At 38.1% G+C, this 27,760-nt stretch overlaps 1 protein-coding gene across 8 annotated transcripts; it reads left to right on the top strand.

The window, feature by feature from the left end:
• Nucleotides 1-1,614: 1,614 nt before the first annotated feature.
• LOC111346126 (uncharacterized) lies at nucleotides 1,615-27,409 on the top strand. 8 transcript variants are annotated; one of them, XR_015991928.1, is made up of 19 exons: nucleotides 1,621-1,763; nucleotides 2,030-2,782; nucleotides 3,666-3,725; nucleotides 4,819-5,088; nucleotides 8,905-8,973; nucleotides 10,514-10,780; nucleotides 11,950-12,012; nucleotides 12,749-12,814; nucleotides 14,718-14,819; nucleotides 15,430-15,658; nucleotides 16,047-16,399; nucleotides 17,073-17,296; nucleotides 18,385-18,674; nucleotides 19,064-19,390; nucleotides 19,735-19,888; nucleotides 20,418-20,469; nucleotides 21,119-21,328; nucleotides 26,492-26,548; nucleotides 27,068-27,123. XR_015991928.1 is itself a non-coding variant. In XM_088733951.1 (18 exons), the coding sequence occupies exons 3-18, from the start codon at nucleotides 3,707-3,709 to the stop codon at nucleotides 27,343-27,345; spliced, it is 2,811 nt and encodes a 936-aa protein (XP_088590077.1). In that variant the 5' UTR covers nucleotides 1,623-1,763; nucleotides 2,030-2,782; nucleotides 3,666-3,706; the 3' UTR covers nucleotides 27,346-27,409. The 8 variants fall into 8 exon arrangements, 6 of the variants coding, with proteins under 6 accessions (XP_088590098.1, XP_088590077.1, XP_088590070.1 ...); XR_015991929.1 differs by lacking the exon at nucleotides 19,735-19,888 and having other exon boundaries at nucleotides 1,615-1,763; nucleotides 27,068-27,125; XM_088733951.1 differs by lacking the exon at nucleotides 21,119-21,328 and having other exon boundaries at nucleotides 1,623-1,763; nucleotides 3,666-3,716; nucleotides 27,068-27,409.
• The last annotated feature ends 351 nt before the right edge of the window (nucleotides 27,410-27,760 follow it).

Genomic DNA, 27,760 nt, shown 5'->3' with positions numbered 1-27,760 from the left:
TTAACTTACAGAAAAGTCGGCCCATCAGTATCTTTCAGAACGGCCCTTGAAGTCATTTGATAAGAAGTAAATAAATTCCTACCTTGTAATGAAGTTGTACTTCCTGATAGTAGTGACCTCTCCTCATCCCATTGCTCTTGTGTATTTATCGCAAAGGCCTTACTGCCATCTTTTCCCTTTTCCAGGCGACAGAATTTAAGCTCAACACAGGAACTGAGGCTACGTTTCTCGGCCTCTGCCTTTATTCCGGCAAATTCCGCGAACTTTTTAATAAACACTGCCAAAGATTAATGTTCGTCTGTAATCGGAAAGCGAACTCGTTCCTTTCCAAGAAAATTAAGCGAATCCACAGACTTCAGGTTCACGTAAAATATCATACACTCGACCCTCTTCGTACTAGACGGACACCCGTCCCTGCCATGTCCCGGAAGTTTTGATGTTTCGGATCACTGTCCTTTGACGGGTCTTTGACCTCCCGTGACGTAGGAGACAATAGGAGTCGACAGCCGATCCATGATAGGCATGCAAAGCAACAACAACAACAACAACAACCTTTATTTATGTGTCAAATCTAAAATAGCAGTTATACAACCACTAACTGGGGACACTAAATACTACCTAAAAATTTAAAAAATTTAAAAATAAAACAATATATATGTACAATTTAAAATCTAACCTAAGTCTTACATAAAAGGCAGTTTTCACATTTACTATCAGTCAATTTAGAAACAAGGTCTATTCTACGTGAATTTGAACAATGGATTACTTTACGATGTTTACGAAGCTTATGCGAAGTCTGTTACTTGTCACATTTGATGTTTTCAGTCTAAGAAATCTTCTGGAATAGTTGCACCACAAAAATCACGGAGAATAGAATGGTGAAATCACGAATATCGGTTAATAATTCAAGTTCTTCACGAGTCACGCAAAACTAATCACGCATCACGAAAATAACCCTGTACGACCCTCTCTCAAAGTGGTCCAATTTCATGTTGTGACCTGCGATAGCAGATGTATGACAGGCACTTGCGAGCCCTTTAAAATGTTCAGTTTTTCCGTCATGCAATCTACGGTTTATTTTTCCAATGTATTATCTTCGGATCCACACGTTTCCTCCACCTGAATCAGAAGGGTTTGTTGTTGTTTACCAGAAAAAATTCTGTACTAGGGTGGAGCATCATACTGCGCAATCTTATTCGGTAGGAACTCGTCAGATTTTTCTTTGTAACACGCTAGTGACGGAAATAAGTGCTGTATCATCCTGCTTTGTGTTGCTCCACTGAATTTGGGAAATCAAGTGGCACTGGATCTCTGAATTTCTCTTGAATGACAGCTGCCCTATTGTGGGATTACCGGACTTGTGCGACCCGTTCCAAAGTTTCCTTTTAGTATACTTGCATCATTTTTTTTTTTTTAATTTTTTTTCTTGCAATGGGAGCTTTAGTAATACAAGCAATGCAGCTTTTTGCAGCGACGATGACCGGAAGCCAGACTCACTTCCGCTTGAAGTCTTACATTTTCACGTGCAGCCGTCGTCTCTTCGCGCAGACATAAGAGCAGTGACTTTCGCCTAAAGCATGAGTACATCATTTTGTTTGACGCCAGAAACATGTACCACTTCTTTCACTTTTCGCTTCCGAAAGCTTCAAAACAAACTGAACAATAATCAGTATTTCTTAATTAAACCTAGCTTTTTCGCTAATTCAATGATACGTATGATGTTACTCTTTGGCTCCGAACGCAAGGACAAACGAAGGCCAACAGTAAGTTCATTCACGTAAAAATCTAGTAAAAAAAACCCAGATAACTCGTATCTTACAGGTCGCAACAGTTAACTTTCTCAGTGAATAGTGCTGACTAGTGTCCATGGCTTCGAGTAACCATACGGTTATTGCAGGAAATTTTCGCAATTGAGTGAATAAGTTGGTGAGTGTAGGTTAGAAGTTTACGCGAGGACAGCATATGAACTTAGTGAAATGTAATAGGTTTTGTTTCAGCGTATTTTCTAACTCATATTTAAATACTTTAGGTCAGATTACGCCTGGAGTGAACCGAATAAAACGTGTCAATGCTCAGGGAAATGGTTGTCAGCGATGTTTTTGCTTTCAAGAAAGGAGCGTCAACCACAGGGAAGCGTGGAATTCTATCGCTGATAAACTAACTCAGTTCGATTCGCTAATGGTTCGTTAAAAGACAAGAGAGGAAAGGGGGATCGAGCGCGGGGAATTGCTAACTCGAAAATTCAAGTCCTACTCCTTCGGCGAGTCGAGGAAGATCCGCTTTTTCAACTAAGATCTCTGCTTTACATTGCCTGAATCGATGTCGTCGAGATTGAAAGGGTCACATTACTGGTAATTAAGTTCTGGATTTTTAGAACTGCAAGCGTCATAAACAAGGACAAGCTCTTTATGCGAAACGACGTTGTTAACATCGTTGTGTGAGAGCGTTTCCCGAATGCTCTTAAAAAAATTCATTTTTACAACTCTTTGATTTTGTTTTTTCAAACCACAAGTGGAAAGAGACGACTTTGCCTTCCGAAAGCTAAAAGTTTTCCTCTCCCGGAAGGAAAAACATAAACTCCAAACCAGTCTTAATCGGTCATTGGCGTCACTGTCGTCTAAAAATAGGGTTGCTTAGGGTCCCTAGTGTCTGATGGGATAGCGTTCTTCCGGGTTTGCTTATTCGTTACCATTCAGTAGTTCAATAAATATCTTGTCACGATATCATCTAATTTCCACGAGAGATATGCGATCAAGTGACTCGATTTTCACCTGTCAATAAGGTATGAAAGATCACTGAAAAGTTTCTTAAATTTATGACACATTTTACTTAGCTTCCTATTTGACTCTGTGTTAAGATCATCAGTGGAGCCTCCACTTCGAAATTGTTTCCAATTACTAACCGTAAGATTCCCTCTTAAATCCTTTTTAGGACATGCTTTTATTATAGAACTTTCTAATAAGTAAAGGGTAGCCATATTAGTAAAGGAACTTTGTCATTTGTTCAAAGCTTTGGAGTGATTTCAAAAATAAGAAAGTACTTAGACAAACAGTCGGCACTTTCGAAGACATTCTTTTAGATTTAAACAATTGTAAACAGCTGCTCGCCATTGCATCAGGAGCCAGTGTTATTAGATTGCTGACTATGAAACTGTAGAAGTGAGTTAACAGGAGTTATGAAAAGGCTTCATAGTCAACTGTTTCTTCAGAAGTCCCATTGAATCAAGAAATTACACCATAGGGCTTACTCTGATCAGTGGGGGAAGATAGGTTTGTAAGAAGGCAGGCCATCAGAGAATATTTCAATGGTAAGCTCGAGTCTTGTTTTTCGAATGTTCCTTGATGGCCTTTTTCAGTTTGATTCATGGCATAAGAGGGGTAGTTAGCGTTGGGATCTTAATATGATTCTGTAAACAGGATTTTACATCTATTCCCTGAAATAGATAAGTAAAGAGGCTTCAATTGCTTTTCTGATGGGCTGTTCATAGATCTAATCCTATACTCCTTCCTGACCCAACCTTCTTGGGGACAACCCAAGACAGCAGTCAAGAAAATGGCAGAACTGTTGTCAATCAAGTCATGATAGAAATTGTTTTTTGCAGATTAAGGATATTATCATGATACATAGCAATCATTATATAAACCCTTTTTTTATCTTTTTGTTAGGACACTATCAGAAAAGTAGGTGGAGTTTGACATTGTACCTGATGAATCAAGGTGCCAATGGTTAGTTAATGTTTTTTAAGTCAAACAAAGATGATTGTTCCACCCTCATTAGACAGCTGGCTTTAGAACTGCCTACGCTAGAAAATATAGAAATTGGTGTTTTTATTCTAATGCCAGTCCAGATGATAAAGAAAATGCCAAGGGTTATAACATCACAGTTTTTTATCCAGCAAACCTGAAAGGCTATGAGGCATAATCATGCACAAATTTAGTTGAAAAGCTGGTCGCACAGGGTGCATTTAATCACAGATGGTTTTGCAACAGAGTGGTTGAGGCCATAAAAAAAGTAGTTAGAAGTATTACATAGTTGCCTACATATAATACTGTAAAATACATAATTTTGCCTTGATAATGTTTATTTTTGTGATTTTCTTTCATGCTAGGAAAGCCATAGTCACAAAAAAGTGTACAGTTGCCATGGTTATTTTTGGTTTCAGTCATGTGCAAACCTCAGTTATTAACATGGTTATTTTGATATGGTTGTATTGAATGGCCCTAGAATGCAAATAACAGGCCTGTATGTCATAGATCCATCATTGGATACAATTATAGTTACAACAACGCAGACAAAATTAAAGTGCTCTTCACTGAAACTAATAAACTACATGTACTTCAATTTGGGTCGCAAAGCAAAAGCAGAGATACATGCACCAGCACCAGCAAGCAGAAGAGTTAGTCAAGTCCACCTACTTCAGTCTATAAATTACACTCAGGGAAATTCATTTTAAGTCATCAATGCCCTATTCTCCCATGAATGCCCTCTAACTTGAAAATTAAACAGAACTTCATCTGCTTTAAAGTTTGTTTACTGACAATTTTTTGAGTTTTTATAATAACAATATGGGGCTCCAGACATTCATCCGGTTTCTTTAAGGCACCTCAACACATCATAACAACTACCAACCATTCTATTAAATGACATTTTAAAAGGAGTGAACCACGACTTTTAAATTAAGTGGCTGACATAGGTAGTGAGGCATGCTCGAATCCTTTGCAGAGCTTAAATTTGGATCCATTTCTAACTTGCAGTATTTGTGGTTGCTTTTAACTAGTTAAATATAGACTGAAGTGACTTTAAATATGTCTTTTGCAGTCATGCAAGGTGTACCAACAGATGACGAGCTGGAAGATTTGAGCCGAAATATCGGCGCTAAATGGGAAAGTCTAGGGCGTAGACTGAACTTTTCAGATGAAGAGCTTCAGGAGATTGACTCAGGTAGAAGGCTCCTTCCTCAGAAAGCATATCAGATGCTGAAGAAGTGGAAAGAAAGGAATGGGTCTGGTGCAACTTACCAGACTTTGTGTGCTGCTCTAAGCCACAGATTTGTTTCACGTACAGACTTGGCTGAGAAGTATGATAATTGTAAGTTGTGAATCACAGTGTTCTTTTCACACTGTTCATTCATTCATTAATTTTAATTGCCATTACGAGAAAAAAAATTAACCGAATACAAAATTTGTGTTACATCAAAGATAAAAATAACTATTCTAACGAAATTAACTTCAAAATCAAAGGAACTGAAGAGGTAATAGCAAGGAAGCCTATTAGAAGCCTGGGGCTTATAAAGCATAGGCTTCCTTAAACTATAGGATAAACCATGTAAATCAAAGGGGCTGAAAGAAAATTTAGATTAAGTGAAAAAAAAAATAGAGAAAAGAAAAAAAGAGAAAAGGAGTGTAGCTTAACAAAGAATATATAGCTGTAGCTCAACTGAGTTGTGAAAGTGCAAAGAAATGGCTGTATTAGTCTTGCATTTAGGGAAGTTGAAGAAGATGAAGTTTGAAAGATTCAGATGTGCAGACCTCTCATTTAATTGCTGCTGGCTATTGGATTGTTAGGGGAGTTATCCAATATTTCTTTCACGAAGGATAGTGTGAATTGTCTAATTTTACAAGAATAGGCTATTTCACATTTTGATTTGCTGACTCTTTGTTGTGCCCAAAATTTTCTCAAACAAACCATACCTATAATCAGGTAATACTTTTGACTTCTCAAACCACGTTTGGTTTGATTCATGAAATAAATGAATGTTTCACAAATTGTAACTGTCAAACAGATCAATTCATGATTAACTGACCGTATACTGTCATAGTTAGCATTGAAATTAGATTCTGGAAATTTAAGAAAATGTTGTATTAGGATGCAAAGAGTAGTAAATACTGGAAGCTGCATGATAAACTAGTCACACTCTACTTTTCACCTACATTTAAACCAGTTTTAGTACTTTCATTAGTATTGTACGGGGATAAAGAACTACAAACCTTAAAACTTACCATACATTCACTCTTAAGAATAAGGTGGAAAAGTTTGAACTGTTTTGATGCTTTTGTTTTAAAAAGAATTAGACAAAGTAACCTCTATGCAATATTTCTGAAACATTACATTATAAGCAGAGATGGGGGAAGAAAGGAGTGGTTCTAAAAGGAGACAGGAAGTATTGTGTAGACCTACATAACCATTCTGAATGTCATAAAGGTAGCTTCAGAGCATTCATGCCTCTTAGAAATAATAACTGCAAGAGAAGCAAATTATAATTCCACAATAAAATATAATCATCTAAAAGCTGCAGCATCTCCAAAGGATTTGGAAATTCCAACTATTGTTACAGTTTAAAAAGTTTGCTTGTATTTGATATGCGTAAAAAATGTCTCTGAAGTCCTTCAACCATTATATGTATTCAGGTTATATTGACTTATGAAAAGGTCACCACAAGTTGTATTAAAAATTGCCAGCTATAGTGTTCTAGTGGGGCTTTTCTTGAACATTGTTTGTTAAACATAAATAATAAGGTCAGGTAGTCAAAGAAGCTGGATGGTGCTTTGTACCAAAACAAAAACACAAAATATGTTGTAATGGGTGTACACATTTTCTTGCTTTGTCCCAATTGACAATCTCAATTCACAGTGTTATCTTTTCTGGTTTAACTTTTATTAGTTATTGAATTTCTTTAATTGCTTAATGGTGTATTAACATTGTTGAATTTAACTTCTATTTTCTATCAAAAATATTAATGCAATTGTCATTTCTTTTAAGTTATCAGGATATTTTTATGCTAAACTTGCACATGTGGGAGCTATGCATGTAAATAAATAAATAAATAAATAAATAATGAGCAGGGATGGCGCAGAGCACTCGCCTCCCACCACTGTGGCCCGGGTTCGACTCCCGGACCTGGCGTCTCATGTGGGTTGAGTTTGTTGTTGGTTCTCGTCCTTGCTCCGAGGGTTTTTCTCCGGGTCCTCCGGTTTTCCTCCCTCCGCTAAAACCAACATTCTAAATTCCAATTCGATCTGGAACAGTGGACAAGAATAGCCACCCAGTGGATGTCCATTGTTAAATCATTATTTATTTATTTATTTATTTATTTAAAAACAGTGCTCGACTTACGGGGCGGTAATAATCAGTAATAGTGAGTTGAAAAGGTTTAAAATCGATTACATTACAGTTATGTTTCGAGATGTTCTCTTTACAAATGTTGAAAACTAGAAGACCTCAAGTTACTGCATACTTAATAAGATATTTTCTAGCATGCAGGCATGCAGTTGCTAACTCGTTTCTTTTGTGCAATGAACATAGGTCCAGTTTCCGTATAATGAAATACTTCTCGGTTAGACAAGGATGACATTTCTTTGAGAGGTTCGTGTATGTGTTGGCATGGGCGATTATTTTCCAGGACAATGTGTATTCCGCGCCGGCGTCCTTCAGGGACCAGATGTGTTTGCTTAGCTCTGTGGAATTCATTTTACGCCTGTCTTTAAGCGAAGCTATGTGATTCCGGTATCTTGTTTTGAACTGATCTCCGGTTATGCCAATGTAGGTTTCTTTGCCCTTGTTGCTGCTCACAGTAGCTTGGTATACAATACTCTGCGCTAGGCAGTTTCCGTCCATCGGACAAACTGACTAACTCTGCAATTGCAGGTCTTTTCAGGTGTTTGCTGTGTGGCAGTGAGGGTTGTTTTATTGTGCGCCCTGAATTTTTCCTACAGCTTCGGCAGACACGAATATCATATCTGCAGCATGTTTCTGTTTGATTCAGTGGGTGTTTGCTTTTGAAGCACTCGTTCTCAGTGTCCCGGAACTTTCTTCTCACATTCGTAGCGAGGTTCTTGCTAAAGAGGGGATTGAACCATGTGATATTTCGACGTCTGGCTTTCTTTTCTTGTTGTCGGGTAGTCTGCTCTTGGCTTTGCTGTGCGCTGCCCTCGGCTTGGAACTTCAGTTCGAAGTCGTACCCGCTGTTTTCAAGGGCTTCTTGGTAAACCGGTGCTGCTTCATCGAAGGCCTCCTTGTTCGACGAGATCTCGTTCAGTCTTTTATTAATTGCCAGGGTATGTTCTTTATAATTGATGGGGGTGGGGGGTGATTGCTCTCAAAGAAACGCGCTTGCAACTGCCTGCCCGCATGCTAAAAATATGTTATAAAGTATGCAGTAACTTGAGGTCTTTTAGCTTTTAGTTTTTAACATCCCAAGAGAGATCATCTCGAAACAAAACTGTAATGTAATAGATTTTAAACCTTTTCAACTCACTATCATATTGACTGTACAATAATTGACTTTGGGCCCAGAGGGAGGGGATTTTCTTGCTATAAAGAGGCACTCAAAGTGAATCTGATATGGTTGGAACTGACGATGTGCTGTTGAATTATTGTCACGTTTTTTCAAACCAAAAAGAACCTTCTTGTGACAAAGAAAATAATTACCTCTCTTCTCCCCAGTAAAAAGTGAAATGATGATTTTCGTTCTCTTCAGGATTGCTTCAAGAAGCAGACTTTTTACTGACTGATGAGGGCTCTATGAGCACGGTTTTCTATCTCCTAGGCAAAAATAAGTGCAATTAGGACGACCTCGTATTTTGGGCGCTTTCGAAATTTGGAGGACCATAAATTCAGGCAGTCAAATACATTAGAAATTATAAAGCTAAAATGATTTGCAAGAGTTATAGCTAGTTCTTTCTAAAGATGACCTGAATGATATCTAAAAACAACTATCGTGTGAATAAAACAGTGAACGCGTGGTTTAGAATTCGTTAAAAAAAAACAAAAAACAAAAGCAGACTCAGAGATTCTCTATTTAGCAAGAACAAAGGAACTTGGGAAAGTCTGCATGTACAAGAGTAGTTAATATTTATTTTTTATCAACACCATGTGTTGACTAAGTGAGTTCCTGTACAACTTAAGTTACAGGTGAGAAGGAAGACAGACCGTCTTTAACAGAGACAGTTGGTAAAATGTCGTCTTTTGCAGTAGGTAAGTTGAGGTAATTCCTCAGTATTGCATTCCGCATCGAGTACTGCGCACAGAAATGACGTAATCAGGCGAATAAGCACGCGCATTCCAAGAACACGGTATTGTTTTTCAATTAATGGACCTAGTAAAAAGGTACGATGGTCTTAAGCTCTTGAACAAGCACGGTGACTTTTATTTAATTTAGCATGATTTTGGTATACAGAGTATCCCCTTGAATCTAAACCAGTGCAGTGTGGGAGATATTTTAATCAGGTTAAATGACTAGACATACAAGTTTAGTAGTTTGCGTTAAATCTGTTTGTTGTGTCAAAAAGAAGAAACCAATCTGATTTGAACCGTAAGGGTGGACGGCTTCTACCATGACATTGTGGTTCTGTGGTTTGCTAGTGTATATTATGCTCAGGCTCTAGCCACAAGTGTTTCTAGCACTAACTGGAAATCGTAAGGTATAGCTTATAAAGTACATTCTTCGGACTATTATGAGGCTGCTAAAGGCAAAACTTGATTTGGAACAGACTCCCATTTGATCATGTGTTTAGACACGCACACCTCTAGTTATCTGAAATCTGAAGGTTCTTGAAGGTTCGCATCCCAACTGTCTCCTACTCAAATTAATTTTTTGACCATAAACTGAACCGGCTAAAACAGATTTATATGATCTCCAAAGCATAAACATTTAGAAAAACAATGATAGTTGAACAGGAAGTCTCCAAATAACTCATTCAAGGTAAAATTTTCTTTAATTCATGTGGGAGATTTACTAACCCATACATTTTCGGCTTGCCTTCTCCCCTTGGAGTGTCCTTTCACTCGTTACCAGTTTTCTCTAATGCACCACAAATGGTAGCTGTATCTTTTGTAATGCACTTATGCGGTTTCCACCTGTGTGGTATACAAATTGGTCAGGACATAGGTATTGATTAACAGACAAAGACATGGTACTGTACCGCGTATTGTTGTAAAACTTATCATTGATTTCTAGTGAACATAAGGTTACCTGGGATACTTATGTTGCTAAACTGAGATAACCACGAACAATAATTATATCTGGAATGTGGCATTTGTTCTGGGGAGAAGAAACCTCTCAGACTTAAGATAATCGAATTATACCCATTATCGGCAAATAGCTTGACACTGTGATTTAGTGGTGTACTAGCGTGTACTTTTATGTGCCCATTCTCTAGTCAAGAGTGTTTCAGTGAGCCTGCTATTCTCGTAATAAAATGTGCATACATTTTGTCAGCATCGTATCCAATGGTTGATCGAGAACTTAAGAAACAGAAGGTTAAAGAAAGGGCTCTCAAACAGCGTCTGTGCTTTTGTTATTTTCTAAGGCACTTTTATCGAAATCTAGCAGTGACCCAAAAGGCAAACAATGTTTTGGAGTAAACAATGACTTTCTTAATCAATAGCATGACAGAGTTAGTTAAAGATGCAGGCTTGGGTACTGTTCAGGGCTTTATAACACGCAAACAACGGTAATTATGGTTACTTTTGACTAGTATGTTATGTGCCAGTGACACTCAGGTTGCCTTTGCAGTCAAACGAGGTGTACCAACCAGTGAAGAGTTAGAAGGATTGGCTCAAGGTATTGGTATTTTATGGAAAGCATTAGGGCGTCGGTTGGGGTGTAACGAGAGCACGTTGCTGGCGGTGAATAAAGAAAACGAGTCTGTGGTTGAAAAAGGATACCAGATGTTGTTGTACTGGAAACAAAGGATGGGTGTTCATGCGAATTACAAGACTTTGTTTGATGCTCTGACCCACGAACTCGTACAGCGTAAAGACCTGGCTGACAGTTATTGCAGTGAGTAACAACAATTCTACTTTGCACCATAAACGTATGTCTAACAGTTGTTCGCAAGTACTGAGGGAAGGTCATGTTTATCTTGAATTATGGAAGCAGAATTTTCTAAGGCCATTAGATCTGGGCTGTTGGTTGGTTTTTGAGGAAGTTATCGAACGCTGTTCTTTAAATTGGCAGATCATTTCAAAGCATGCATTTTTAAAGTTATCTACCCTGACGTTTACCTTAACTTTGATAGCTGCTCTATCCACGTCAGAAATCAAATATTAAATTTTTGGGAATCAGTATGTGTGAGATTTCTCTTTGGTTGTAACAAGAAAAATGTAAAAAGGGATACAGAGGAGTCAGTTGGCTAATAGTAAAAACCAGGAGGTTAGCTTTCACACTTTTGGTGAGACATCTCTGTGGTTTTACAGAGAAGATAAGTCTACTTTGCATCATAAACGTATGTCTAACAGTTGTTCGCAAGTACTAGGGGAAGGATATGTTGATCTTAAAATATGTCACTAGTATTTTCTAAGGCCATTAGATGAGGGATGTTGGTCGCTTTTTGAGGAAGTTATCGAAAGTTTTTCTTAAAATTGGCAGAACATTTCAAGGCATACATTTTTAAAGGTATCTACACTGACATTTGCTTTTACTTTGTTAGCCGCGCTATCCACACTGGAAATCAAATAAATAGTTTTTGGGAAATCACTATCTGTGAGAATTCTCTGTGATTGAAGCAACAAAAATAAAAAAAGTGATAGAGAGATGTAAGTAAAAGGATGGGTTAGCTTTCACACTTTTGATGAGACGTTTCCGTGAATTCAAAGAAAGGATAGGTCTTTCAAGTGTTTTTTTTATTAGTTATGTTATGAGATAAACGTACGTTTATGTCATAACATAACTAATATACGTTTAAAGGCTGATAGTTTCGAAAGAAACTGTTTGGGGCTGCGTCGGTGGGAGTAACGAAATAATTTGGATATATCAACAAAGTTGAAATGGTAAATTGGCCACCGTAACGATTACAAAAGCTGACGTTTCCAGCGAGATGTCTCTTTTCAGCATGGACAAAGGAGATAGGCAAAGTTTGCATGAACAAGGGTGGTTTAAGTTATATATATATATATTTTTTTATCAACATCGTGTGTTGACTTACGGAGTTTCTGTATCTCATATTACAGTTGAGACAGAACACAGACTGACTTCATCAGAAACAGCTGGTAAAAGGTCGTCAGTGGGTATAGGTAAATACATACATACATACATAAACTTTATTGAAGTGTCAATTAATTCTTGTTTGATTGGTTCAGATGGCGGCGCAACCTTTCCATACCGATGGTATAGAGTGTAGTGAATCAAAACCAGTGTAGTGTGGGAGATATTTTAAACAGATTAAATGTATAGACACGCAAGTCTGGTAATTTGCGTGTAATATTTTTGTTGTGTCACGAAGAAGGAACCGATCTAATTGGAAAAAAAAATTAACTGTGAGCGAGGACGGCCTCTACCATGACACTGTGGTTTTGTGGTTTGCTAGTGTGTACTTATGCTCAGTCTTTAGCCACATGTGTATTTTTGTGAGTCTCCGATTCTCTTGATAATATTTCCAGTGGTAGATCCAGAACATGACACACAGAGTGAGAAGAAGGGATCTGAGACAGCATCTTTCCTTTGGTGATTTTTTTAGGCTCCTTCATCGAAAGCCATAATTCAGATTAATTAGTTCTAACTAAGTGCACTCTATGAAGACACAATAAGAACGTTATTCTGGGTCGTAATGAGAAGGCAAAGGCGAGGTAGGCGCACCAGTATCAGCTTATGAAGAGCTAAATTAGTACATACCTTTTTTCTTTTCCAATAGACTCAGCAAATTTCAATTTGTCATTTTTCTGCTTTCCTTTTCTACTATGGATGTCCTATCAACAATAATGAAACAGAACTCCTGTTGTAATGTATGCTAATTTATAATTTATTTGACAGGCAAACTTAAGCGAGGTTCCCAAGATAAGCTGGATCCTTTTTCCTTTCCTCAAAAGCGGCTAAGAGGTAATTAACGTCTAGCTTTATCTGTAGCATTTGCACCCTCTTAACAGCAGTTACGTTTAGAATAATTAAATGAAAAACTGAAATTATGTTTTATATTACCGATCATTGAATTACAAGGACAGTATCCTAGTACAAGGGACAAAGGTTGATTTGTAACAGACTCCCATCTGCTCGCCTGCTTTAGAGATGCACACCTCCAGTAATCTGAAATCTAAAGATTCTTAATTTTATTTCGTATCCGAACCCTTTCTTACTTCATGATCTATGTTTTGACCACAAACTGAAGCGGCTAACGTAGATGTATATGATCCAAAAGATGAACATTTAGAAAAACAATGATAGTTGAACAGGAAATCTCCGAAGAATTTAATGGAGGTAAAATTTTCTTTCATTCATGTTGGAGATTTAATAACCTACACATTTTCTGCGCGCCTATTCCACTACGACTGCCCTCTTACTTTCAGTGAAACCTCTTGTATGATTTAATTTGTTTTCGAAACTCGCCTGACAACAGAATTTGACAGAATACGGAGAAGCATCTTTAAGTATTTTGAAAGTTCTTCTTGATAGCATGGCTGTTGAGGAAACACTCATGAAGTGAAACGGAGACGTCTTTTTTTATGTCCTCGCTCTGAGCCGCAATCTGATTGGTGCGAGCAACAGAGCCTTGCGGCGTACCCTGATTGGTGCGAGCACTAATTAAAAATTTAAGACAAAAGGTGCGACATGCCGAGCTTATTCTCATATTCTCGCTCTCTTACTACACTCCTCACACACACTTTGTTTATTTATTTTTTCATATTGAACATACCGAAAATTCCTTTGACCACGGTAAAAAGTTGGTAATATTAAATAACAAAATATTACATTAGCTAAGCTCGGCAATATTTCATTTTCTGACTGGCTTAAAGTGCACCTACACCCAAAATTTTTTTTTCGCTCAACGAAGTAAGCTTATTTTTTTTTGAGTATTTCTGCGCAAAAATTTTGTTATTTGCTCAAATCTTCAATTTTCTATGCCCAGTCAAAATACGGAAAATCGCCCGCCATCTTGCCCCACGACCGAGTTTAAAGAGGAATGGCTCTAGTGGGTAATGTGACGTCATATCGAGAACACGAAAGTCTGCATTTCACACATTTTCACTTGTTTGGGAAGGTTGTAGTCGATAATTGTCCTAAAATATGCCGACTAAGTGTCTTGTAGAAGGATGTAGCAACGTGCGAAATTTGCAAGAGGGTATCGCGCTTCATACATTTTTCATACAACACACCTAGTCGGCATATTTCGGACAATATCGACGACAATCTTCCCAAACAAGTGAAAATGTGTGAGATGCAGACTTTCGTGTTCTCGATTTGACGTCACATTACCCGCTAGAGCCATTCTTCTTTAAACTCGGTCGTGGGGCAAGATGGCGGCCGATTTTCCGTATTTTGACTGGGTATAGAAAATTAAAGATTTGAGCAAATTAAAAAATTGTTGCACAGAAATACTCCAAAAAATAAGCTTATTTCGTTAAGCGAAAAAAAAATTTTGGATTTGGGTGCACTTTAAACTTCATTGTGCATTGATTTCACTGATGAATTAACTGGCGATAAGATGAACTACATCTGTTCTTAGAGTGTTCATAGTAGCTTTAAGAAATGTATCAATTTTGTTTCGCGACTGACAGCAAATTTATACTCCCGATTTTTTATCTCGTGTTTGACTTTAAGTCTTGTGTCTGTCCACCAATAAGAACGTGGTTGTCGTTTTAAAAAAAATTTTAGCCCACTCACAGATATCTCCATTTAACAGATAGTAGAGAGAATAAGCAAAGTTTGCATGTTTGGAGGCTAGTTGAGGTTTTGATTTTAACATCCTGTACTTACTTGGGAGGTTACCATGTAAATTTAATCGCAGGTAAAGGTAAAAACACACCAACCGCAACAGAGACAGTGCGTAGTGGGTACTCGAGCTTGCCTTCAGAGAAACTCTTATATGTGTTGTCTGATGATGTTAACGGTAAGGTATTCTAAGACATCTACTGTGATGTATCAAATATTGTGGATAAAAGTCATTTATACCGAGTAAAAATACCGAGCGAAAGCAAGGTTACATGGGATACTTATGTTGTCAAACTAATAAAATGACGAAAAAGAAATATGTCTAGAATGTAACATTCGTTTTGAGGAGAAGAAACCTCTCAGACTTAAGATAATTGAACTATATGCAGTAACGGTAAATAGCATGACACTATGGTTTTTTGGTTTACCAGCGTGTACTTTTATGTGCCTAATCTCCAGCCACGGGTGTTTCAGTGAGCCTGCTATTCTCATATTAGCATGATTCTAGTTCTAGAAAAAACGTCAGGTGACTCATAGAAAAAAACAGGATAGGAAAAATCTACACGAATGGAGGCTGCCTGAGGTTTTTTAGTACTTGAAGTAAGAGTTTCTTCCAAGGATCTAGCTTTAGGACTAACTATGGGATCGGAAAGGAAAATGGACACTAGCGGCAGTGTAGCCAATAAACCTCTGTTTCAATTCACAAAGACCTACTAGGAGGGGAAGAGAGAGTTTGGTTGAAAAATCGTGGCTCACAATGTTTGTGTGTTAATTCTTAAAAAATGTAGTTCCCAAGGATGAGAAAACAGAGCTACTAACTGAAAAGTACTCAGAGTTCAAGGATAATCCTTGGCTGAAGAAAGAGAAAACAGAGCTACTAACTGAAAAGGACTTCGAGTTCATTGATGATCCTTGGCTGGAGAACGAGAAAACAGAGCTACTAACTGAAAAGTACTTCGAGTTCATGGATGATCCTTGGCTGAGTGATAAAGGAATTCAACGATCTATCATCTGCAGGTATAGTTTGTTGAGTCATCAATGGAAATGAGAATTGACACCAAAGCAAACGTAACCTGAGATACCAAAGAGTGCCCTGTCATCTGTGAACAGTAATATTTATGATAATCCTCTGTCGGAAGAAGTTGGATTTAGGAAAATAAAATGTATATCAAAACTCCCTCTACGATTGTGCCACATGGAAATAACTAAATTGCGCATGGTATCCAAGATTTTGCATTAAGTATTTTCTTTTTTGATTGTGTGGAGGTAATTAGGAACGATCTTAATTTGGATGTGTTCGCTCATTTTGAATATGATCCTTTTTTAAGAGTACCACCTAACTTAGAAGTAAAATTGCGAGAGACTACGAATAGTAACCTCTTTGATTGCTGATCTCATTTTTTAGGGGTGTGGTAACAGAATATGGTGGTAAATGGAACTTAAGGGAAGCAGCTGCCTATGTGACATTTCACGAGGGAGCTGTGCCAAAACCTTTGTTCTTTACTGGTTCAGTATGGCCTCCTACATCTTGCTGTCCACCAATTGGTAGTGATGAGCTTTTGGTTAGCAACGTGGTTGAATTGTCACATGGTGGTCCACCAGGCATTGAGTTTAGTGGAGGAAACATAACTGTGTCTTTGATGCACAGTGCGAGTGATTTGAAGGGCTATGAAGTAGTCATCAAGCAATTGATGGATCCAAATGGCGATGAATGGAAGGATTTGGAGACGAGGTACTTAATGGATATGCCAGAAGCAGGTATATAGTTTTGTTCATTACATCCAATTTGAAGTACGTGGCGCAAATTATTTACATTACAGCCTTGTTCGCCCTAAGTCATAACTGTTCTTCCAGCAAATAAGAACGGAACCTTAAAACGTTCAGAATTTAAGGCTAGTTAAAGTAACTAATCAAATAGCAGGAGAATGGAAACTAAAACTAACCCGTTATGTAAAACTTACGGCAAATTTTGCCACCTTTGTTCTCGAATAAAATGTCTGACCTCAATTAATCGCACCTTCTTAATGACAATAATGAGCCCCTAAAGGATGAAGACTTACATTCAACGAAATTTCAAAATTTCATTGTTCATTTTGACCAAAATGCTTTCGAATGTTGTTAAACATTACTGGGTCTAGCAAACAGAAAGAAAAACTACTCAACAGCAAATGCAGATCTAAAGCAAATATGTACTTTTAAAAGGTATGCAATGAACTGGCTACTGAACGTCCCGTCATGCAACTTCGGTCTGAAATCATGCTGGTAACCCTATAACGCTGTACGCTTGTTTGATTTAATAATCACGCGTGATTTGAAGCTAAATTGCACCCTCTCTTTCACTTTTCGCTTGTATTAATTTATAGAAACAATACACTGTTTTGTTATACTTTGTGCCCGTTTAGAAAAGATCGTGAAATGCCTCTATCTTTAGGAAAGCCAGAGATTTCCGACTGGCCTCAGTTTGTTGAGGCCAGTTGTCTATTGGCGCAATGTTCCACGTTTGCTGCCATTTGGCGCCTGAAGACCTTTAGTTTCTCAAGACATACTTCAGTGGCTCATCAACTCACATGTGTAGTACCAGACTTTCCAGACGTACGTGTAGAAGTTCCTCTTACTTCTTTACCAGTTGATCAGGACTTCACTTTTACACTTAAGGTATTTCCTTTAATCTTGTGGACCTTAGATGAAACTGCACTGCAGGGTAGATAGCGTTGGCTATAATCATCTTAGAACAAGTGCGAGTGGGATAATTGTTTAATTAAAATCGCCCCAAGGTATAGATAAATATTCCCAAATTTATTTCGCAATAACAAACGGACTGCTGCAATGTACAAAAACACTTTCGGTTTAACTCGTCTTCACGCGCGCGCATGGTAAAATAACTCATAACCCTGGGTGGCTAAGCTAATGAAAACTCTTGAATTATGTTATCCAATGATCCAGTTTTTTATAAATTAATTTAGATTTATTCTTTCATCTTTTCCTCTCATTTAACATGTGCAAAGGCAAGAGATCTGGGGCTCAAATTCAGATTTTCATTTTACTTTTGTCAAAAACAATGACTACGTATTTATTCTGAGACAAGCAGCTCCCCCTGCATCTCAATTACACCTTAACGCGTGCTTCTGAATGAAAGTTCCTTGTCGTAATTTGTAAGACTACCATCAAATGACAAAAACGATCACTTTTTACTCCACGACTAAACTGAAAATTCGCCATCCTTGGTGATAGAGAAGTGTGTTCTGAAATCATATGTTTTACCAGTGTAAAAGGTAACTAAAATTTATCCTCTACGAAGCTTTCCATAGATTCCAAAGATTAATTTCACTGTTCCAATTTTTTTTCTAATTTGCTGATAATTAGACTTAGACGTCGCCAATTTTGAAAACAAATCAGTGACCTGGCCGCACACGCAAAACTACACAGTGCAGTTTACCAACATGAGCTGATCGAAACAATCGCAAAAACGCATTTGAGTCCAGACTGTCTTTTTATGCAACTCTTGAATGTTTAAACCGGTCGCCAAGAGATCGAGGAAAGAGGAGTACGACTTTCTTAGGTCACAAGCGGCCCGGCTGCTAAGTATGATTCCAAATAGCAGCGTTCGATTCCATGTTTACTTAATAATCGTCGAGGAAAACAAGGACTGTTTTTTTGGAGATACTTCTTTACTAGTCTATTAAGAACAATAATGTACATGTGTGTCATATAATGTCGACATCTATTCTGGCTTTTAACCTAAGGTGCAAGAATTTCCGAGCAGTGAGGTCGAAGAAGGAATATTGGTTGGTCCTGTTCTTCACATTTCAAGCTCTCACAGCATTGAACATTTTGAGCCTGTAACAATCAAGATTCCTCTCACCTTACGTGAAAGTAAGCACGATTTTTCGAAATTTTCAAATGAGGTCGTAAGGTTATTATACCTTGATCCGGAAGAAAAACCCAAGAGCTGGACCGATATCACAGATGAACTTGAAGGACAAGTTTTTCTTAAAGATGGGATAGTAGAATTTAAAGTCAAGCATTTCAGTCGGTGAGTTAGGTAAAACTCTCTTTTACATCTTAAGGGAGAGTTTCACTGTAGTTAAAGTGTAATTTTTTATCCCAAAGTGTACGTGTAGTCACTTAATCCGATGTAGATTGCGACATTTGGACTGAATGTTGCTCTGGATGGTGCATCATAAGCTGAGGCGTAACAAGTCAACCCCTCACCCCAAGCAGAGTCAACTGTCGCAGTATGTGGACGAAATGATTTTCCAAAGTCAAATGGGATTTCCTTCATCTATGCATGACGCAGTGTTTTTTTATGAAAAATGATATAATGGCTTGCCATATTTCCATTTATGTGCCTTCTCTCACTCTGAGGGTTATTCATAAGTTCGGTGTTGTAATATATTTGTGGTTTCACTCTTTGTTTTGCAGATTCTGGCTAGTCTGTAAGTTAAAGAATTTGGTGTCTCAATTGGAGGATTTTACTCGGCGATCTTTCCCCACACCAATGCCACAACGTGTTCATTTTCTCGCTTGTTTACGTGAGACTTTATGTCATGCCAAATATGAGCTTTTACTGTACTGCTTTCCAAACATCAGAAGAGCCGATGTTGTTCAAGAAATTTCACGTTATGAAACACCTTTTATTGGCGAGGGAAAGTCAAAGGAGCCTTTGTGTAAGGGAGATAAAATTGTGGTTTCCCTGTCAGCCCTTACATTTGAGCATGAATCACAGAAGAATAAAGAGATTGTTCTCGAGTAAGTTATTCCTTAAATTTGAAGGAAAAAGATTTAAAACAGTAAGGCAAAGTCAACCTCCAACTGTGGTAGGAAAGATGGCAGATGATTTGGGAATGGTTGCGAAGGAGAATTTCTTTTATTAGTCTAGGTAGTTTTTTAACATTTGCCACCATCTATTTAGGAAATTTCCGGTTATATATTGTATTTATCTATTCATTCATTATTTTCAATATAAGAATAAGATACATCTTGGTGGCCTTAAAGAAAGGTTGAAAGCAAAAATTTTTTGGGTTGAATAAGATTTAAGCTGAAGGAGGTTCGTTCAATGTGGCAATGTGTGTACATTCGGTTTCTACCCTTAGGTTTCTTGGAAATGACATAAGTGACAACAGTCACATGGCTTTGATTGTTAACTTGGTCAGAGATAGTGTTCCAGTAGTAAAGTTCCGTACATGCGAGGAGATACCGAAAGTTGTGTGTGAAGTTACATTTTCAAAGCCTCGATCAACATCTGCGGTACAGTTGATGTCATAGTATAGTGCATTTGTTGTTTTTTGATTAACTTAACAAACAAGCCCCCCCTCATCCTTTAAAGCAGAAAGAAAAAGACCAGTACTACTTTTGGACCTATTGGTTTTTATTTCTCCTTTTGGTTAAAAACAGAGTCCTGTAGCTCACTGATACTAGACTTTTACCATTTATATTTTTTGGAGTTGATGACAGCCTGTTAACAAGATTTTTTGTCTAGAGATTGAAAGATTTGGCCTGGAGCGCTGCTATGTTTTAATTTTAATTTCTTCAGGCCTTACGTGCCATTACACATGAGGACCGCGGGCTTCGGTACTCTTTTTTTGTTTGTTTTTTTGTTTTTTGTTTTTATTATTTTTGCAGCGGCCATCTTGGCTTTGTTATGTTTTGAGCTCGAAATAAATTATTTTATTTGACGATTTGTTCGTGCTAATTCAACTCTGGTATCGAAAACAATATTAATCTCATTTCGTATGGCTTCTTTTTTTAATCATGATTGGCATCCACTTTGTTGCAGGTTTCTTCTCCAATGGGCGTCGCCATGGTTGAGGAAAGACCTCATTTTTCTGGTGAGTGAATCTAGAAGTACATGTAAACTCATCTACTGTCGTGTATCGCCTCCTGGTTAGCTCAATTGGTAGAGCGCTGGACTGTTGCGCGGGAGGTCGAGGGTTCAAGCCCCGGCCGGACCAACACTCAGGGTCTTAAAATAACTGAGGGGAATTTGCTACCTTTCTATAGTATCAAGAGATGGATAGATATTCTTGTCTTCTCGAGTAAGGACGAACAAACCGTAGGCCCCGTCTCCTACTGGGTTAGGGGTAGGAGACGTTAATTTCCCACGCACGAGATTACTGTGTGGTGGATGTCCTCCCCTTTGGTGGGATGGGTGGGTTAACTGGGCCCGCAGTAATTGGCGCAAGCTGTTGCGGTGTCCCTGCCTGTCGGCGAATCTGATAAATTAAAATCGCAACCTAAGTCGTTCAGGGTTACATAACCATGTTGAAGAAAGCAAGCGGAGGAAATCAATGAAAGATAAGAACTTTTACGTAGTCAATCAAGGAAAACTTTCTAGTCTTTAAAAACAGACTTTCATGTGGATTTACTGCATTAACTTGATGTTAGTGGGCTTGAGCCAAGCTTGAGGTAATGCTAACCTTATTTGTCATCCCCCCTTTTATTTTGCTACACATTACACTCTTCTCTGGTCCTTTACAGTTGGCTCAGTCACTTAGCCTTGGACCAGAACGTATAAAACTCTTCAGTATATCTCAATGCCGTTCATACAATAATAGTATGCATGCAAAACGTTCAGCATGATCATTGGCTGAGAACGCGTCAGTTAATCCCAAACAGTGAAATTGAGTGCAAAATTGAATTGATTGACCAGCAAGTCGCGAAAGCACAACAAAGCAAAATGGCGGAAAGGTGAGGAAAGTTACAATGTTTTTAAAACAGAGTTTGAGGGAGACTGCTTTGTTGGCTGAAAGTCTGGCGGTCTTGAGCTTCCAAAAGTGGCTATGAAAGTATAAACCGGGGGCCTGAATAAAATTCTCGAGGAGCTTTTACGCAGTAGTTCGTACGAAAGACTGTAATGTAATGGTAACTGTTCTCTACCGATACCTAACAGAGACAGAATACAAACGCTCCATTACTGTGATAGAGAGTTTAAGAGCGACTTTTTTTCATAATTGCGTGAGAGGTGGCTAATCGACCGAAATATGACTATCCTCTTATTTCAGTCAGATATGCCTTATAGTGATCATAGAAACTTGGTAGGGTTTTTTTTTCCCAGACTTGCTTTTTTATCCTAGAAAATGCACGAAACTGAAACGAGCGTAGGTAGCCGTAAAATGGCGGAAATCAGTGCCCCGAGCAGAGGCAAATGAAATTTGCTGATGAAAAGCACAAAAGAAAGCAAGCTCTTATCAACTTGATAAATTTGTATTGGGGGGATCGCATGGTTTAAGTCTAAAACGAGACCATTTCATTTTATTTCGAGCTCCTGAAACGCCTTTGAAAATCAACAATATTTCAAAATCCAAATATCGCATTTGTAGCTGTAATTTCTGAGGCTTGCTTCACCGCAATGACCGGAAATCGCTGTGATGGACCTCAGCAGGATCACAGTTGCTCTGGCTTTTAACATTTATGCCATTTGGAACATATTTTTCAAATTTCATCTGTCATTCATGTTTTCTTCTGTTTTGTTTTTGAACACGAAACTATATATACTGTACGAGTGTTAGCTGTGTTTGAGTTTTATAACCATATGTAAGTTTAGAAACCGAGCGTGAAACCTTTAGAACTCGGACTGTCTATTTCGTTTTCTCTTTGAGGATTTTCGTCTCTGCACACGTGACTGTAACGCCATTTGCGGCGCTTGGCATGTTCACAAACCTTTGTCTGGTTCTTCTGTGGCCAGTCCGTGACATAGACAGTTTTGTCGTTACTGTTTCCTCCGATATGATTGGTGTAAGCAAAACCAAAACAAACTGATGCGGCAGAGAGAGAATTGGACGATACTTTTTCTCGCTAGTTTTTTTCGTGCCGGTCATGTTGTAATGCGAAGGTGTATCGATAGGATTTTGAGTTATAAAGTTTTTATGCTAGCGCTAAAAATTATATGAAATCTATGATAGAAACTATGAGGCATTGCTGAGCTCAGAAAAGCATACATGCTACTAGTTTCCATTAAGCCAGCCGTAAACAGTTGTTATTAGATCATAACTGTAATTAGTGCTAAACTGTAGCTGTCACTTGTCATGACCTTTTGTGTAGTTGTTATCCGCCAGAGCTTTTTGAAAAGTGATTAATCTTGTAAAAAGCGAAATTCCTTCCTAGCCAATCGTTGTAGAAGATAACGTTATCCTTTAGATAATTCAGGGCATTACCTCATCCTTGTAAGTTAGGCTTAAATAAAACTTTTCGGTAAAGCTTTCTTTGGTCAAACTCAGTCTGTTGAAACCAGGTCAGGCGAGATTAGGGCCACGTCAGTTCAGTAGTGCTTGCAGAATAAATCTACGTTGGAGCCAACCTTGTTGTTGTTAGTCATGGTCTCAAGCCGGGATAATCGACAACCGTAAAAGATCCCGGCCTTCCCGCAGCCAGCGAGTGCCCCCAAGAAAGCCTTTTCCCAGAGGAAGTTTATAGAGTTGTTCCCGACCGTCCGTTTATTTGTGCAGGCAAAACCCAGTTTTCAAAAAGGTGACGGCAGAACAGAATTCAAAGTTTCAAAGAGACATCGCTGACTTTTTTATTTCTGTATTGCTGTATTTCAAATTTAATTTTCGACAGACATGTTATCTCTATTCACACACCTCGCTATGTCAGTGTTGCACGTACACGTATTTTGCTCGTGGTGTTTAGCTATAAAATTCTATCATTTTCCGTTGAGATGTCTAAAAGACACCAAGAAAGTAGCGAACTATGAAATAACATATTAACTTCAGTCTCATATGCATTTCCGCGTGAATGTTAAAAGAAATGTCTCAAACTGGAAGAAGTTCTGCAAGAATTTTAGAGCTCACGCTTCGACCGGCTTTAGCCGCCAGTTGTTTGTTTGCTTGATTTGAAAGGCGCCCTCCAGCTTTTTTTTTAAACCACAAGGAGTCTCGTTCACGATGAGTTGTCCACAAAAGATCTTTTGAGGTCGAAATATTTTTTTTGTTGATCTGAGTTTTCCTGAACTCGATCAAACATTATTTTGCTTGTTAAAAGGGCCCATTTGGGATGAATTTGGGAGTCCTAGTCGATATTATTTTAAATTGAACCGAAAGCTTATTTTTAGATAAGCTTTTGTCAGACTGCCTTGCTTTGTCGCAAAGCCAAGGAGATATTATCGTCCAAGAGCTGGGGCGGAAAAGGAATTAAAGTACCTTCGATGGCTGGCATAACCCATGACACCAAAACGACAAAATCAGGATCGGATCATGGACCATATCCCGAATCGGATCGCGGACCGGATCACGGATCGGATCACGGATCAGAGAAAAAGGATCAGGATGTTTTGCCGCATGAACTCTTACGGGAGTCATCTATTACGAGGAGTCATCGCCGCAAAATTCCTGTTTAAATTTCTGTTCTGTAGGACCTGTGAAGGTTACAAATTCTTCGCCTAGATGGAGGGGTGTAAGCTTTTAGCTGAGTGACCCACTTACCAGCTATTCAAACCCACCACTGGCTTTAAATTTTGGACAAACACTATCAGTCTGGCTTTAACACCAAGAGCAGTTCCTTTAGACGGTAGAGAAACACTTTCCAGCGTCATAGCCCAGCATTCTGCAACGCTTTTTTTGCGTGCGCGATGTCACGGAGGAAGCTTGTGTGGACGCAAGACAAAAAAAGGTATGAGTCAATGTCTCTTTGACCTGAAAGGTACGACGTTTTTTGTCTTTAGAGGTCTTACAGAGGCAGAAGGGGAACAGGCAGTTGAAGAAGAAGTGTAATTTGCCTGCTGTTATTGCACTGTGGACGACGATGGACGGGCCTGTCTTGCGCTGAAACAGAGAGACGCAGCTCGCAGGGAGATCGTCGCTTTCTCATCGAACGGCAGCAGTTTTTTTGACGCGGGAAAGATTGCATTAATATTCATAAATGATAATGTTCAACTGAGTCTTTCATAGGTTCTGCTCACTGTTCAACTGGGTCTTTCATAGGTTCTGCTCAGTTCTTTGATTAACAGAACAGAAATTGGAACAGGGTCAATTTCTATTCTTTTCTTCCAAGTTTTGCTACGTTGTGTTTGTGATGCTTTAAATTCCCTTCTGTTTGGGTAATTTCGATACCTCTTCTTAAATTCTATTCCGTTTTCTATTCCGTTAGCGAAATTTTTAAAAACTACACAGTCACATTCAACATAACAGAATTTGAAATGAGGATTTTTTGGCGACAATGACCCGTCGTATAGGCTCTAACTGCCTATTGACACTTTGGTGGGCTTCAGAACTCAGTTAGGAAATACGTTTTTGTTATATCTCGCGGGCTTTTCAATAATTTTACCCAAGTTTTCTTGAATGCTATAGTTAAAATAGCAATGCTTGGTTTGACATGAAAAAATATTCCAAAAAAATTGGCTCTCGAAGGTCTACTGTATCCTTTACATATTTTCGCACTTTAATTTGTTCACAAAAGTCTTTTTCTGATCCGTTATCCGATCTGTGATCCGATATTGCATTACTTTAGTATTGCTTCAGAAAAACAAGGCCTAAACTAAGTCACCGACGTACCACCAACGCATCTTGCACATTATATGGACAAACGGTGGCCAACGCGTCGGCCAACAGTCGACTGACAGTCGGTCGGCGGTCGGCTGTAGCATTTTATTTGCTATTTTTGAAGGGGTTTAAATAAAATTGGAAATGGAAGCCTGCCTGACGCAAAATATCCAGGAATGACATTTGAAAAATAATGGAGGATTATATAAACCAAGGGGAACAGGATCAAAGGAAATGGCTCAGATTCATTTAGTAGGCAGCAATCATTCTTCAGATTTTGCTTTGCATTCAGAATCCTGTAGCAATCATGCTTAAGAACTGTAATAAGGAACTGTCTCTTCTGTAACTGTTCAGAAACATGTGATAATATTCATACATTGAATGTTCATCAAAATGTAAATATAGAGGTAGTTATGCTCCAACCTCAGCTTTCTCAAAACACCCACACCGTGTTCTTAGCATGTACAAAAATATGTTTGGTGTTGCACATGAATAACCATGATATGATAATAATATGGATGAAAATGCTAATAATAATCAGGGTTCTTCTAGTTTTCAGAACTTCAGGTAAGGGACCTTTTCAAACCGGCAAAGCATTTGGTTAATGTTGGACGTTCTTCAAAGAATAAGCGTCAGTTGAGCTAACGTCAGCGCTGCCCTTTTAAGTATAAAAATAGCCTTCTCATAAGTTTTCTTTTATTTCTAGCACGTGCCCTTTTTTCAGGTTGACACACAACGCCCACCAATGCATTATTTAAAAAACTATGCTACTTTTTCTTTCGATATGCTGTTCATAAAGGACACCAGTATGGCATCTTCTTTATTTTGGGTTTCATCCTTTTTCTCATACAACACCATTAATCACTGTACACAGCTAATTCCAGACCAGCAGAATGAACCATATTAGAATCACGTCTTTCTTCGATGTGGAATTCAACAATGTAAGACTTACAATCAGCCCATGTCAAGGGTATTGAACACATTTACCTTGACCCTTATCCTAGAGCTTACAATATTGTCTTTCCACTAACATTTTCGCCAACATTTTTTTGAAACGTGATGAGTATGCAAAATGTTGGAGGGAGAATTTTTGAATTTATTAGTGCATATTAAGTAACATGTAAGTGAGTAATCTTTAGCATGTAGATAATGAAGTTTTGATTTGTGTTTGGATTTAAGATAGAATAGTAAGTGGTGATGACCTACAAACACTTAGCCTAGCTGTTGATAAAAAGTGGGATCGACTCAGGCACGTTTCCTGCCCTTAGTACCAAACATTTAATGAAAACTGTCACTGTGTTTTAACTTTAATTTCATTAGTTGTGGTAAAAACTGATCTTAATAATTATCAAAAGTTCATTATTGTGACTTTCAGGTAATCGCCAGGAGATTGGTCAGCAGCCATCCACAAGTGGATGTGGAATTCAACAATGTAAGACTTATAATCAGCCCTTGTCAAACATGATGAATACATTTTTCTTGACTAACAATTTGCCAACATTTCTTTGAACTGTGATGTGTATGCAAAATGCTAGTGTTATAAGAATTCTGTAACTTGACAACTTTGGACCTACCAATTGTAGTGTAGGTCCATATATGGTATTACCTTTTTTGGAAATGACCATGTGCTTTGGGGTAGAAAGGACGCCGTGTTGAATGGAGGATTAAATGTTGTGTTGTTTAAAACGTGTCTCTATTTGATCCGCACACGCTACACCAGTATGTAATGATATAGAATCTAAACAGGGTTTATCGTACTTTTGGTGCTCGTGGTGGTCTTGGAATGTTTTCACACTTGCCGATATGAAATTCAATACCCTCTAGGATTCAGTGAACTTCACGAATCATATATTCAAGTATTGTTCTCGCTAGAAATAGTCTTTTTGGCTCTTATATTTGTTCTTATCTTTGCTTTATTTGAAGCGTATTGGTTTATTTTTTTTGCTTATAGTGAACTTCAAAGATGGTGTTCCAGATGATGGTGTATTACTTCAAATTTCAAGTCATATACAGGAACCAGTAGTGTGGGAACGAGTGGGCATCCTATTGGGGCTTTCTAGGGATCAGATCAGTGACATCCATAGCAATGCAAGTGACACGGCCTTCCGTATGCTGTTAGATTGGAGAAGTTCTACCAGTTCCCGTCGTCGTTATCAAGAACTGTATAATGCTTTATGTGATAGTATGGTTCGAAAGAACGATGTTGCAAAAACATTTTGTTTAAAGTGAAACAGAATTTTTCAAAGTGTAAAATATGCATAGTCCCATGTATTGCAAAAATTTTCTTAGAATATTGCTCTGACAACCTTCTTTTTACATATAACTGACATTCTCCTGTTATCAGTCGAATACTTTCGATTAACACCTAAATTTCTGATTTGAGTAGGAAAAGTTAAAGAAAATGTAGAAAGATTTATATGTACGAATTGTTAGCTTTTGAGAGCTTTAAAAGTTCGTAGCACAGAAAGTATATATTATTGTAAGCATGCGGTACATTCTTTATAGTCAGCATTGTATCACAACGGTCGTTTGTCGACGTTCATGTTTAGTAAAAAGTCTCAATGGGTTAATCGATAGCCGTAAAAAAACCATTAACATTAACTGTAAGACGTAATAATAGATTAATTTTAACCGTTAGGCGTAG

The sequence above is a fragment of the Stylophora pistillata genome, chromosome 1, assembly GCF_964205215.1.
Source record: "Stylophora pistillata chromosome 1, jaStyPist1.2, whole genome shotgun sequence".
In the NCBI taxonomy this organism is placed as follows: domain Eukaryota; kingdom Metazoa; phylum Cnidaria; class Anthozoa; order Scleractinia; family Pocilloporidae; genus Stylophora; species Stylophora pistillata.
Note: the sequence above shows the minus strand (reverse complement) of the source record. Positions and strands in the feature narration are given on the sequence as shown.